Raw genomic sequence first — 16,101 nt, forward strand, 5'->3', positions numbered from 1 at the left:
CCCATAAATACCTGTCAAACATGGTTTTATTAAAGAAAAGTTATTTAAAAAAATTACTTTAATTTTTACACATGTAACGTCTGGACCAATCAGCCACACAATTATTCATTGTATTTAATGAATTACCCATAAACTCACTCTCACTATCAAAGTTCTCTGAACTCATCCCCCTAAAACTGTAACCAGCATCCCAATGTTGCTAGCACACAGGCCAACCTAGGTGTCCTGTTACAGTTATATGGTACTTTTATGATCCAGAAGAATTCTGGAGAGACTAGTGAAAGGGGAACTCCTTATTGGCTCAGACACCTCAAGAGGGTGTGACATCTTCACCCCTTATATTCACTGATCACAAGGAACCCTCTCTCTTCCTGCTCGTCCTCCTCTTCTTTTCTTTTACTGACAAATGCTGACGTCAAGATGATGCTGTAAGAAGCTAGAAGCTTCTAAGGAACCCCAAGCTTGTGCCAGGCCTCGGCCTAGACCTTCCATTCACCAAGATCCTCTGAATCCAACTGGTTCTCTTTCATCAAGACAATATCAGCAAAGATTCAACGGAAGCCTCCACAAATTGCATCAGGACAGTTTTAATTCAACTTGGAGAGACATGCAAGTATCAAACTTAGTCTCATTATCGGATACATTGAGTATCCTTACCCCTTTGAAAGAAGGGCCTGTTAAAACTAAACTGATGGTTTGCTCAAGGCTGTTGATCTGCTGAAATGTACAACAATGCTGTAACCTCTTGCTTCCTGTACTCTGCTTTAGCCCTCTCTCTCTTGGTAAACTGTATGCATGTATGTGTGTGAATGTTAGAGTAGTTTAAGTGTTTAGTCTAGTTAATAAAGTCTTGTTCATGTCACACGTGAGGTTGTCTGTGTTTTGCGCTCATATACGGGAGTCCCTATTCATGTCGGTCCTGACTACAGGCTTTTAGTAGAATAAGATTGTTATTTCCCATAACCTGGAAATGAACATTTCTTAGAATTAATAAACAATTAACACTGTGTGTTCATTGAACAACAGGTTAATTGATTGTAATATTAATTTTATTACATTAAGTTAATTTTATTAACTGATTAAAATATTAATAATTAATTATAACTAGTTATGATTAATTATTCATATTTATTTTGAGCTAATTTGCTACACATAAGAAAGGTATAGCATGTGGCAAAAAGTGTAATATAGCCACACTGTGAGATACAAGCAAGTGACGATCGAGTGACGTCATTCTTTAGGTTACGCGCATGTATCCATGGCAACGCTCGGCTGCGTCGACAGTTAACGGTCCTGCCGGTGATTTTCTCAGATAAGGCCTTGAGTTTTCTCTTTCGTCGGTCTAAAAGGTATTTTAAATTTTAGTTTAGCAGACATTAGCTACCATAACCACTGTTTATCTTGTAAAGTTTAAATTATATGACAAGATTACATTTACAAACGTTTGCTGAAGTTGTTGTCCGTCGCGGCTGACCGTTACGGCCTATTTTCAAATGTACGCTAATCTTGGTCTCACGAATCCAAATTGTCAGTAACAAATGTTTCTTAATAGACAAACGATACCTGAAACATTATTGAATGTGTTCATTTTGTCGTTTTAGGTTAGAAGCCATCGAAAAAACTGCCATCGGACTATCACAGCTGACAACGAGAGACGCGCGTGCACAACTGCATAACACACACACAAGCACAACAATTATGAAACTGCTCATTTATTATAAATAAATAAATGTATTTTTCTCCTTACAACGTGTTTGTGTTCTTTTGTTAACCTAGAAGTAAAATAAAAAGACAATAAGAGGACTTAATCGAAAGTCCCCTAAACGTCCCGAATGGCCGTTGAACGTCCTGTGAACGTCCCCGTGAACGTCCGGAGGACGTCTTTGCGGACGTCCCCGGGACAGCCAGAGGACCCTACACATGGACGTTCGGGGGACGTTCGCAGAGGCCATTCAGGGGACGTTCTGGGGACCTTTTTTTGTTAGCTGGGCTATACCTGTTCTATCTCCATGCAGCATATATTCGCAGTTTCTGACATTATAGTGCGTCATGACTGAATCCTGACAGGGGAAAACGAGCAAGTGAGCTCTTGAAGCTCTGCCCTCTTAGGCCGATCCCCAGCTAACAAAAAAAGGTCCCCAGAACGTCCCCTGAATGGCCTCTGCGAACGTCCCCCGAACGTCCATGTGTAGGGTCCTCTGGCTGTCCCGGGACGTCCGCAAAGACGTCCTCCGGACGTTCACGGGGACGTTCACAGGACGTTCAGCGGCCATTCGGGACGTTTAGAGGACTTTCGATTAAGTCCTCTTATTGTTTTTTATTTTACTTCTAGGTTAACAAAATAACACAAACACGTTGTAAGGAGAAAAATACATTTATTTATTTATAATAAATGAGCAGTTTCATAATTGTTGTGCTCTTTCCGTGTGTGTGTGTGTGTGTGTGTGTGTGTTATGCAGTTGTGCACGCGCGTCTCTCGTTGTCAGCTGTGGTAGTCCGATGGCAGTTTTTTCGATGGCTTCTAACCTAAAACGACTAAATGAGCACATTCAATAATGTTTCAGGTATCGTTTGTCTATTAAGAAACATTTGTTACTGACAATTTGGATTCGTGAGACCAAGATTAGCGTACATTTGAAGATAGGCCGTAACGGTCAGCCGCGACGGACAACAACTTCAGCAAACGTTTGTAAATGTAATCTTGTCATATAATTTAAACTTTACAAGATAAACAGTGGTTATGGTAGCTAATGTCTGCTAAACTAAAATTTAAAATACCTTTTCGACCGACGAAAGAGAAAACTCAAGGCCTCATCTGAGAAAATCACCGGCAGGACCGTTAACTGTCGACGCAGCAGAGCGTTGCCAGGGATACATGCGCGTAACCTAAAGAATGTCGTCACTCGACCGTCACTTGCTTGTATCTCACAGTGTGGCTATATTACACGTTTTGCCACCACATGCTATACCTTTCTTATGTGTAAAAATTAAAGTATTTTTTTTTAAATAACTTTTCTTTAATAAAACCATGTTTGACAGGTATTTATGGGTATAGGAATTGTCTTACCTGTGTTATTTTCCAATTTCTTTGCCAGCAAAGTGCTTTTCCATTCTTCATCTTTTCTTTGGCTGCATTCATCAGTTGAAGTCAATAACATTATTTTAGAGCTCCAGTTCAGGGTGATTGGGACACTTTTTACCATTGAGATGACTTGGATAAAATGTCCCATTCTTATATTATCCCACATCTTATATTCAGTAGCCTACTATTGGGGGGCATCATGATTTTGAATTTTAAAATGATAACTGCTGAAAGCACACATGATCTGATGACATCTTTAATTAGTTAGTAGGTTGAAGTTACTCCATTATTTTTTCCCATAGGCTAACATGAAAGTTGTTCATTTTTAATATTTACTTCATTTTACAATGAATGGGTCATTCTACAGAAAAGTCAACTTTTCTGTCCCTTTACAGAAATATTACACTAGAAAACACTTTTTTTATAGCTATTGAAAACAATTTTTTTTTATATTTTAATATGAAACAATATTTGAACAATTAAACCTTCTTGCGCATCAATGTGGCAGTATTTGTTTTTTAATTATAAAAATTCCAAACAGCACAGAAGTGCTCGTCCCCACAGTCATGTGCTTTATTGAAAGTGCTTTATTTTGAGCTCAGAAACAGGGTTTAAATACAATAATGTATGCATAACTGTCAAATATATTATGTAAATGACATAAAAAAACAAAAACAAATGCTGAATAAATATTATAATATATATATATATATATATATATATATATATATATATATATATATATATATATAAAAAACCCTGGTGTTGTGTCACTGGTGTTACCTTTAACAAAAATCTCTTATTTTGAAATAAAAATCACACTGTTGACATCAATTGACTACCTTCTTCCTATTTCCTGAAGATCCATGAAGAAAGACACATGGAAAGTCCACTATCTCTTTTCAGTTATCAGAAATTTTAATTAGAAAATCATAATTTCATATGAAGCTTTTAGTTGAAGTCACTGGTGTGACCTACTTTATTATTAGGGAATTTTAAAAAACTAGAATACAAATGGATTAAACTACTTAATTTAGTGAATATACCATGATTGACAACATGTGGATTGATACCTTGCAGCAGCCATAAAATGCATTTTTCATGAAAAATGTCACTGGTGTTACTGTCACTGGTGTTGTTTATAGAAAAAAAAACTTTATTCAAAGCTATTTATTTAGTTATTTTGCATAAAATAGCACTAAATAATGTGATTCTAACTTTTTTTCCTATTGTTAATCCTCCTTTGGTCAGATATGGCTAAATTGAGGGTATTTGGCTAAACTGAGAAGCTGAAAAGCAGCGACTTTACGGACAGCGTATTTTACAGACATTTTTAAAATGTTGTTTATGATCTTTTACTGACTGCTTTCACTAAGTGTCAATGAAAAGTCTTTGATTGTATAAAAAATGTAAAAAATTTAGTCTCCTCTCCTTGATTATAGTTGAAGAATAAGTAGGCTATCTTTGGTCGTATCTGTCACTGGTGATTCATTGTGTCACTGTTGTTACTGTTTTTTGTCTGTCTCATTAAATAAAATGTGTCATATGTGACATAATACTTTTACATTCATTGAATTCTGCTAAACTCAAGAATTAAGATGTAAAGGATTGCATTACTTGTTTATAACTGTTTTTCAAATATTTCCATTGTTATAGCAAATACATGCATAATTAAATTAGCATAATTCAATCACTTTTAACTAACCTGATTGAAAAAAAACAAAACAAAACACATAATCTCCTTATTTTTTTCATTATCTTTTTTTCTGTAACTCTGACTGCATGTGCTGAAAAAAAATGAGAAATATCATTTCATAAAAATGTTTAAAATGCCAGAGAAGTATGGTAACACCAGTGACAAAAAAATGGTACATGCTGTCTTTAAATGCACAAAATAATAATAATAATAATAATAATAATAAATCATAAAGCTGTCATTTGTATTCATAAAGTCAATGTGTAATATAATAATGTGGTCTAAGTTTAAACGTTAGAAAAAGAAATACATTTTAAGACATTTTGTCATACCAAAAGTGGACTTTTCTGTAGAATGACCCGAATTCAACTACTATTTTTACTTGAAGTAAAACCATAATATCAACCTGCACAACAAAACAATCATGGTTTCTGTAAATCCATTATCATGTTTAAAGGGATTTTTAAGGAACACAGCCTCCTTTAAATCCAGTAGGTTTAGTTTAATTTGCCCTTTGTCTGAGTTTCAAGGTGTAAGGTCTGTTGATAAAAGGCAACGCTGTTTTTTTTTTTTTTACAAGTGTTGTTATGGAAATACCAGATGAGGGACGTCAGTAGGACTTTCGCAAACTGGCAAGGACTTGAATGTCCTCCGAACGTCCGTCAGCGAACGCTACAAAGCGGACCAAACGCGGACGTCCCCCGAACGTCCAGCGAACGTTACAAAGCGGACCAAACGCGGACCTTAACGGACGTTCACAACGTCCGGGGGACGTCCCTTGTTTGCTGGGTCGCAGCAGCTCATTTGCATTTAAAGGGCCCACGCTGAAACGGCTTGTTTTTGCTCAACCACTAAAAGTGGCAATTTTAACATGTTATAAAAAATTATCTGTAAGGTATTTTGAGCTAAAACTTTACATACACAGTCTGGGGACATCAGAGACTTATTACATCTTGTAAAATGGGGCATAATAGGTCCCCTTTAATACATGCCTGCAAAAGCTATATGCTAAATTTGAATATATTCTGCTCACGTTACGACTTAAATTATCCATAGATCCAAAGATCAAAAAAAAAAAAAAAAAAAAAATTGTTGCAGAATGTTGAACATATTTGCAATTTATTATTGATTCGGTGTATATAGAGGTCTATGTTTGTATGAATATTTTGATGTAGCTCAGCCCAACCTGCCTATACAGACAAGCTGCTGCCTACAGGAGTAATGTTTACTGACCACTGGAGGCTAAAATCCTCAGAGAATCAGAACTAAAGACTGGAAGAAGTGTGTGAGTGAAGGTGGTTGTGAATGTGTGTAGATGTGTGTTAGTTACAGGATCAGAGAATGACACCGTTCCTCTGTCATAGTCCAGATACACTCTCACACGATCAAGCTTCTGTTTGACACGAAAACCAGAACCTGAAGACCATCCATCCTGATTATAGTGCACACTCCAGACATCAGTGTTAAAGAAATCACATCCCTTCCTCTGGTTTGATGCTGTAGTTACTCCAAGAGTCCAGTATAAACTCTCTGTAACCTCCACATCCCAGCAGTGTGTTCCTGAGTTAAAACCCTCTGAACCCAGAACACAGTAATAACAGTCGAATCTCTCTGGATTATCCGGAAAAGGTTGTTTTTTCCCGCTTTCTGTCAAACTGGTCAGATCATCAGAAAGGACAAGATGTGGATTCGCAGTGTTTGGATCCAGAATCACAGGAGCTGATGAAACACAATCAACAGATGTTTTTATTATTATGTTCATATAATGATCAGGAGTGAACCGCTCACATATTATCATGAATTATGACACTTGTCCTGTTGATCAAACACATCATTTTCCTCTGAACACTTTCAGTGTTATTAGTTTCACACTCATTTTTATCATCAGTTTAACGAAATAAACTACAAACAATAAATATGTGATTCAAACATTTGTGTTCCATCAAGAGAAAAGTTGAAATAACAATAAATATGTTAGATTTGTTGAGATGTATGCTGTAGATGAAAAAACTGTAGGTCTGTGTCTGATCATCTGTATATTGCTTTTTAAAGCTTATTGTTCCTGCCTGTTGTGTTTGACTTACAGCCCTAACAGCCACCAAACTCAGCTCAGACTCACCTCAGACTTTTCTGACTTCATATTCTATGTTCACACAGCAGTAAAATACAATTGTCAGACCTGTATTTGAGTCCCTAAAGGTGCAGTATGTAGGATTGACAGCAAGTGGTTGAAATAGGTACTGCAGTCCAAATTCTAAATATTGGAGATCGTTGTTTCCTAGCAAGTTGGGTTACACACTTTAACCCAGCAGGTTGGGTTGGACAGTTCAACCCAAATTCTGCTCATATTGATCAAATGCCGGACTAATTTTACCTCATTAATGGTTATTTCCTTGCAGCAAATGCTATTTATATATTTTATTTAGGCTATATGAATTATTTAATAAGGTTTTATAAACAACTTTATGTCTCCTCTGTCGGACATTTCAGTCTCTCCTTCTGTTCAGCACGTGGCACAAGTGTCGCTTGCATAATCAACAGAGATGTTCACGAGGTAAGTATGGAAGTGGTAGCTGATTTAAACCCTGGTTGAGTCTAAACATGTCGTAGCTGTTGTCACATCACTTGTTTAATTGGAGATGATACTTAAATATGGCCACGTTGCGTCTCTCACTGCAATGCAAGCGAACCTAGCAGACATGAAATGATGTTAGTGGAGCAAATGGTAAATGTAATTGTATAAAAATGTCAAAACTACAAATGTTTTTTAGATAGATCATATAATGACTGAAGTAAGCTTGTTTCAAGTTTATTTTATTTATTTTTATAAGACATTTTTTATAGACATATTTCATAATCTATTGCTCTAAATATGAACCAGCGCACATATTTCATCATGTATTTTCAAATGAAATATATTATGTGCAAATAAGGACACTGATTCAGCCTTATTTCTGATCATAATTATGATCACATGATGAATTACTCTGATACACATAAGACTATGTAGACCGAAAATTCAATGAACAATAGACAAAAAGTAATCCAGTCTCATAAATAACAGACACTGATGCCTCGATGAAGTATTATAGTCACAGACATGGTGTAGATTTTAAACCCAGAAGATGAAAATAGTGGGAAAAAAAATCACATTAACCACTTTCCCCCTACAATTAAATCTAACAGATGCTAAAATTGTTTTGAATGATGTACAACACACAATCCTCTGTTTAAAATCTAGAAATTTAGTTTAGTTTGTTGTAAAATTGTATGTTTCATGATTTCAATTATTTAGATATGCTTTTTGAATACTGTATACCCACCTAAAAAAACATGTTTATTTCATCTCTCTCTTTATTCTATAGCATTTATTTGTGCTGTTGTTTTAAATTTGTTAATTTTTTCTTATTTTATTACTGTCTTTTTACTGTTTTTTTAAAGTGAAAAAATTTTGCGTTGCAGAAAAGTAGATTTTTGTTTTGACTGATATTCTTTCAATTATTTGAAAGAAAATCTGAATCTGCAAAAAATCAGTATCAGCAGGTCACACTTACAAAAAAAAAAAAAGAAAAAAAAAACAGAAATAGGAATCGGCCAAGAAAACTGCAATCTGTCCATCTCTAGTATTCATGCATTGTTTCGGCAGTGCTCAAAGTGGGGGAAAAGTGCCGGTGCGAGGAGGGCCCCGTGTTTGAAATTGCACACAATCACTTGTTTTTCGGTAACTTATGACAACAGAGAGCTTAGCAGTTCTCTGAGCTGTCACTGTTCTCCACCAGACCTGCTCACATCAGTTTCGTGCCTTACGCACAAGGCTGGGGAGTAGCGAAATACATGTAACGACGTTACGTATTTAAAATACAAAATTTGAGTAACTGTATTTCGTTATAGTTACATTTTAAATAGATGGTAATCAAATTACAGTTACATTTAAAAAGTATTTTAGATTACCAAAGGGATTACTTTGAATTTTTATGTCATTTATTTCATTTAAAGGTGCCCTAGATTCAAAAATTGAATTTACCTCGGCATAGTTAAATAACAAGAGTTCAGTATATGGAAAAGACATACAGTGAGTCTCAAACTCCATTGTTTCCTCCTTCTTATATAAATCTCATTTGTTTAAAAGACCTCCGAAGAACAGGCAAATCTCAACATAACACTGACTGTTACGTAACAGTCGGGATCATTAATATGTACGCCCCCAATATTTGCATATGCCAGCCCATGTTCCCCCATGAAAGGCATTAGACAAGGGCAGCCAGTAACGTCTGGATCTGCACAGCAGAATCAACAGACTAGGTAAGCAAGCAAGAACAGCGAAAAATGGCAGATGGAGCAATAATAACTGACATGATCCATGATATCATGATATTTTTAGCGATATTTGTAAATTGCCTTTCTAAATGTTTTGTTAGCATGTTGCTAATGTACTGTTAAATGTGGTTAAAGTTACCATCGTTTCTTACTGTATTCACAGAGACAAGAGCCATCGCTATTTTCATTTTTAAACACTTGCAGTCTGTATAATTCATAAACACAACTTCATTCTTTATAAATCTCTCCAACAGTGTAGCATTAGCCGTTAGCCACGGAGCACAGCCTCAAACTCATAGAGAATCAAATATAAACATCAAAATAAATACGTTACTCACATAATTCGAAGCATGCATACAGCATGCATGATGAACATCTTGTAAAGATCCATTTGAGGGTTATATTAGCTGTGTGAACTTTGTAAATGCGCTGTAATATAGTCGAGAGCTTGTGTGGCAGGGAGCACGCGAATTAAAGGGGCGGCGCGCTGAAAAATTATCAGTGCATAGTTAATGATGCCCCAAAATAGACAGTTAAAAAAATTAATTAAAAAAAATCTATGGGGTATTTTGAGCTGAAACTTCACAGAGACATTCAGGGAACACCTTAGACTTATTTTACATCTTGTGATAAAGCATTCTTGGGCACCTTTAATAGGCTATTAACGTAAGCTGTTTGAGGATTTTTAACCAACGAGCCAATTGTTGATGATTCTCAGACTTTTTTTAAAAAAAAAAAAAAAAAAAAAACGCGCGCGCAGCCTAGTGTTCACTATTAGCAACCTGCAGAGTGCAGACATGAGATCGCACACAAAAAATGAACGGGAAAACAGGGCATAATGCATTTCTCTAGTGAAAAATCAAAGACTGTTTTACTTATAAACATGAAAAGGGACTTACAGTAACATCATAGCGCAATGCAAGCTATGTCTGCAACAAAACTTCTATCGGCTTCAACATCTGAAAAAGCATCTTGAGGTAGGCCTAAGGGGCCGTTCACACAGAACACGTTTTTCTATTCCAATGCGCTACTTTCCCATTGTTTTTCTATGTAAACACGCACTTGACGGACGTGCATGACCGTTACGCTCGCGTCTCGCATCTTTTGCAGCGCCTCTCACATGTACGCCGCGTTTTTAAGATGCCGTGTCAAGTTAAAAGAATTTCAACTTTTGCATGCAGCGCCGCTCATCCCTTACCTGAGATGATGTTAACATTTTTTTTGTGAATGTGACATGGGCGGGTCCTTGTTTGTTACTGACGTTTTAGTTTGCTTTCAGCAACTACCGACAAGAGACAGTCTGTCAGATATCGCGTCACAGAAAAAAAATCGCATGTCATGTGACTTAACCAAAGCACACCATTGGCTAAATTAAGGTCTTCTCTTACCAACAAAAAAAAAACTAGAATGTTCTCTTAAAGAGACGGTGGCAAGGAAACGAACACAAAGTGTATGTTGCCATATGGCAACACTATGGAAGCCCGTTTCCGCCACAAAAAAAAAAAAAAGCCACTCAAAAAAAAAAAAAAAAAAAAAAAAGATTAATTGCGACTTTTTATCTCAGAATTCTGACTTTTTAACTCGCAATTGCGAGTTTATATCTCACAATTGCGAGTTATAAAGTCAGAATTCTGAGATATAAAGTCGCAATTGCGTGATATAAAGTCGCAATTGCGTGATATAAAGTCACAATTCTGAGATATAAAGTCACAATTCTGAGATATAAAGTCGCAATTGCGTGATATAAAGTCACAATTCTGAGATATAAAGTCGCAATTGCGTGATATAATGTCACAATTCTGAGATCTAAAGTCGCAATTGCGTGATATAAAGTCAGAATTGCGAGTTATAAAGTCAGAATTGCGAGATATAAAGTCAGAATTCTGAGATATAAAGTCGCAATTGCGTGATATAAAGTCAGAATTCTGAGATATAAAGTCGCAATTGCATGATATAAAGTCAGAATTGTGAGATATAAAGTCGCAATTGCGTGATATAAAGTCAGAATTCTGACTTTTTTTCTCGCAATTAACTGATGGTCAGTGTCTCTGTCTGTAACAGTGCATCCAACGATAGTCGTGCTGCCGTGAAGTCTGAAGCTGTTGGTGTATAAAATGTGCCACTTCAGCTTTGTCTGTTTTATTGCGCCTCCGCCACAGCTGATTCTTGTTATTATCACTATAATACTGTTATTATTGTGTAAAATTCATTAGTGTATCCATTCTGTTAAAAACAACTTTTATTGCCCAAATACCTCGACTGTAATTTGCAGAATTGCATGATTCTACCCTTGAGTTTCAAAGTTGATGAAACATAATAGGCATTGATGTTTTAGTGTTAAGCCCACTAGATGGCAGTAAAAGCTGTTTTTTCTCCTTGAAACGCTGAACTTGTGTACAAGGTTACCGTGGAAACATCCTATAGCCTATGCATATTCCTGCATAATGCATATGTCCGGAGACTAATCTTTATGTGTCTCCTCCAGTAAAATCAATATTTCTTTATTGGTAAATCGGGGCTAAAGAAATAATCCTTTATGATTTCCTCTATTTTATGTATAATAATAACAAAGCAGCAATCCTGATGGTAAGTCGCAATGAAAGGAAACACAAGCAAAGTAAAAACTGTGAGAAATAACGTTTCACACAGTTGTGAAAAAAGTCAGAATTAGAATTGCGACTTTATATCTCAGAATTCTGACTTTTTATCACGCAATTGCGACTTTATATCTCAGAATTCTGACTTTATATCACGCAATTGCGACTTTATATCTCGCAATTCTTACTTTATATCACGCAATTGCGACTTTATATCTCAGAATTCTGACTTTATAACTCGCAATTGCGACTTTATATCTCGCAATTCTGACTTTATATCACGCAATTGTGACTTTATATCTCAGAATTCTGACTTTATATCACGCAATTGCGACTTTATATCTCAGAATTCTGACTTTATAACTCGCAATTGCGACTTTATATCTCGCAATTCTGACTTTATATCACGCAATTGTGACTTTATATCTCAGAATTCTGACTTTTTATCACGCAATTGCGACTTTATATCTCAGAATTCTGACTTTATAACTCGCAATTGCGACTTTATATCTCGCAATTCTGACTTTATATCACGCAATTGCGACTATATCTCTCAATTCTGACTTTATAACTCGCAATTGCGACTTTATATCTCAGAATTCTGACTTTATAACCAATCGCAATTGCGACTTTATATCTCGCAATTCTGACTTTATATCACGCAATTGCGACTTTATATCTCAGAATTCTGACTTTATATCACGCAATTGCGACTTTATATCTCGCAATTCTGACTTTATATCACGCAATTGCGACTTTATATCTCAGAATTCTGACTTTATAACTCGCAATTGCGACTTTATATCTCGCAATTCTGACTTTATATCACGCAATTGCGACTTTATATCTCAGAATTCTGACTTTATAACTCGCAATTGCGACTTTATATCTCGCAATTCTGACTTTATATCATGCAATTGCGACTTTATATCTCAGAATTCTGACTTTTTATCACGCAATTGCGACTTTATATCTCAGAATTCTGACTTTATAACTCGCAATTGCGACTTTATATCTCGCAATTCTGACTTTATATCACGCAATTGCGACTTTATATCTCTCAATTCTGACTTTATAACTCGCAATTGCGACTTTATATCTCAGAATTCTGACTTTATAACTCGCAATTGCGACTTTATATCTCGCAATTCTGACTTTATATCACGCAATTGCGACTTTATATCTCAGAATTCTGACTTTATAACTCGCAATTGCGACTTTATATCTCAGAATTCTGACTTTATAACTCGCAATTGCGACTTTATATCTCGCAATTCTGACTTTATATCACGCAATTGCGACTTTATATCTCGCAATTCTGACTTTATAACTCGCAATTGCGACTTTATATCTCAGAATTCTGACTTTATATCTCGCAATTGCGACTTTATATCTCAGAATTCTGACTTTATAACTCGCAATTGCGACTTTATATCTCGCAATTCTGACTTTATATCACGCAATTGCGACTTTATATCTCGCAATTCTGACTTTATAACTCGCAATTGCGACTTTATATCTCGCAATTCTGACTTTATATCATGCAATTGCGACTTTATATCTCAGAATTCTGACTTTATAACTCGCAATTGCGACTTTATATCTCAGAATTCTGACTTTATAACTCGCAATTGCGACTTTATATCTCGCAATTCTGACTTTATATCACGCAATTGCGACTTTATATCTCGCAATTCTGACTTTATAACTCGCAATTGCGACTTTATATCTCAGAATTCTGACTTTATAACTCGCAATTGCGACTTTATATCTCGCAATTCTGACTTTATATCACGCAATTGCGACTTTATATCTCTCAATTCTGACTTTATAACTCGCAATTGCGACTTTATATCTCAGAATTCTGACTTTATAACTCGCAATTGCGACTTTATATCTCGCAATTCTGACTTTATATCACGCAATTGCGACTTTATATCTCAGAATTCTGACTTTATAACTCGCAATTGCGACTTTATATCTCAGAATTCTGACTTTATAACTCGCAATTGTGAGATATAAACTCGCAATTGCGAGTTAAAAAGTCAGAATTCTGAGATAAAAAGTCGCAATTAATCTTTTTTTAGTGTTTTTTTTTTTTTTTTTTTTTGTGGCGGAAACAGGCTTCCATACAACACTAGGCGGTAGAGGGTTAAATGAAAAACAACTGATCATGCTCATGTTCATAACATCTTTGTTGGGATTGTGATAAAAATACAGTGTTTGCCTCTAATATCAAAGAGCTACACATTTTTTGAACAAATAAACAAATAAATTTGCTTTAAAAAGATCTGCAACCAGTATCAGAATCAGCCAATTTGCTTCTGTTGGCCATGAAAAAATCAAAAATAGGTGCATTACTAATAATAATTTAAAAAATTAAATAAAGGATTATTTTTTAAAAATCGAAGTTTTTTTTTTTTTCTTTGCTGTTTGTTGTTTATATGGTCAATATTAATGCAGCTATCAGTGCACTAATGTTAAATATTAGTATAAACATATTTATACTGGGGATAATTAACACAAAATTATCATATTTTTTCCCAAACTTGTAAAATGTGGAGGTGGAGAGATGCAAAAAACTGTTGAGGAACTGTAGGTGAGTCAGCTTTGAATATAGGCCTTCTCTCGAGATTATTGGGTAGATCATTTCATTTTCTTTATAAACATTCTAAATGTTACAAACAAACTTTGTTAATAAAACAATTTAAACCACTGTGTCATCTCGACTCTACGCACCTATAAAACAACCTATATTATTAACAATATTTTATTGTTATTTAATATTTTGTAATCCCTCTGATTCACATCTTTACAAATATAAAAACATAATTTAGGAATGATATATCAATAGTAATTATATATGGATGTGATGTTAAAAGAAACAAATATTTTCTTAATTTGTTTATCAAGATATTGAAATTCTTTTCCAACACATAGGTTATGTCTAATAAACTGCAGATATATATTTTGTAACTGATGTTAAAAATAGAATCTATTGGAAAACCAAATCCTGATGGTTAGAGGTCATTTTTATTTACAGGTTGTAAACTTAAAACAGAACATCGAGTTAATATGGTCCTTTGTGTGAAGTATTTCAAAGTATTCCAAAGTATTTAGATTGAGTTACTAAACTTGAGCAATGTAACGAAATACGTTACAGATTACTTTTTAAAGCATGTATTTTGTAATCTGTAGTGAAATACATTCTAAAAGTAACCTTCCCAACCCTGCTTATGCAACACTCCAGTGTTTGGCTCTCCACCATTTAGAAGCTTCTGTTGTTTAATAAAGATATGATGGATGAACTTGCAGCTCGACTGGACTGTTGTCTTGTTAAAAGTGCCAAGAATTTATATTATAGATATCGCCATCTTTGACATTACTTTAGTCATTGTCGCTAGTAAATGTGGTTGTCAAACCCCAAAACTGACAGTGTGAACATAGCCTAGATCTTTTCTAACTGATCATCAAGTTTTTATAAAAATTATGTTCAAAATTTCAATAGACTTATATTGATGGATTGTTCAAATGATCCAAAACTATTCAAAAAACCAAATGGCAAGAATTCCAATACATCTGTCTGTCTGACTGACTGTCTGTCTGACAGAATTCTGACTTTTTATCACGCAATTGCGACTTTATATCTCAGAATTCTGACTTTATATCACGCAATTGCGACTTTATATCTCGCAATTCTTACTTTATATCACGCAATTGCGACTTTATATCTCAGAATTCTGACTTTATAACTCGCAATTGCGACTTTATATCTCGCAATTCTGATTTTATATCACGCAATTGCGACTTTATATCTCAGAATTCTGACTTTATAACTCGCAATTGCGACTTTATATCTCGCAATTCTGACTTTATATCACGCAATTGTGACTTTATATCTCAGAATTCTGACTTTATATCACGCAATTGCGACTTTATATCTCAGAATTCTGACTTTATAACTCGCAATTGCGACTTTATATCTCGCAATTCTGACTTTATATCACGCAATTGTGACTTTATATCTCAGAATTCTGACTTTTTATCACGCAATTGCGACTTTATATCTCAGAATTCTGACTTTATAACTCGCAATTGCGACTTTATATCTCGCAATTCTGACTTTATATCACGCAATTGCGACTATATCTCTCAATTCTGACTTTATAACTCGCAATTGCGACTTTATATCTCAGAATTCTGACTTTATAACCAATCGCAATTGCGACTTTATATCTCGCAATTCTGACTTTATATCACGCAATTGCGACTTTATATCTCAGAATTCTGACTTTATATCACGCAATTGCGACTTTATATCTCGCAATTCTGACTTTATATCACGCAATTGCGACTTTATATCTCAGAATTCTGACTTTATAACTCGCAATTGCGACTTTATATCTCGC

At 35.0% G+C, this 16,101-nt stretch overlaps 1 protein-coding gene across 1 annotated transcript in view; it reads right to left on the reverse strand.

The window, feature by feature from the left end:
* Window positions 1-5,015: 5,015 nt before the first annotated feature.
* LOC125261542 (nuclear factor 7, brain-like) overlaps window positions 5,016-16,101 on the reverse strand; it is a 16,901-nt gene continuing 5,815 nt past the window's right edge. Inside the window, exon 6 of the mRNA XM_048180095.1 lies at window positions 5,016-6,497. Within this exon, the coding sequence (XP_048036052.1) occupies window positions 6,004-6,497 (494 nt within the window). The 3' untranslated portion in view covers window positions 5,016-6,003. The remainder of the gene's footprint in view (window positions 6,498-16,101) is intronic.

The sequence above is a fragment of the Megalobrama amblycephala genome, unplaced genomic scaffold (genome assembly GCF_018812025.1).
Source record: "Megalobrama amblycephala isolate DHTTF-2021 unplaced genomic scaffold, ASM1881202v1 scaffold426, whole genome shotgun sequence".
NCBI classification, from domain to species: domain Eukaryota; kingdom Metazoa; phylum Chordata; class Actinopteri; order Cypriniformes; family Xenocyprididae; genus Megalobrama; species Megalobrama amblycephala.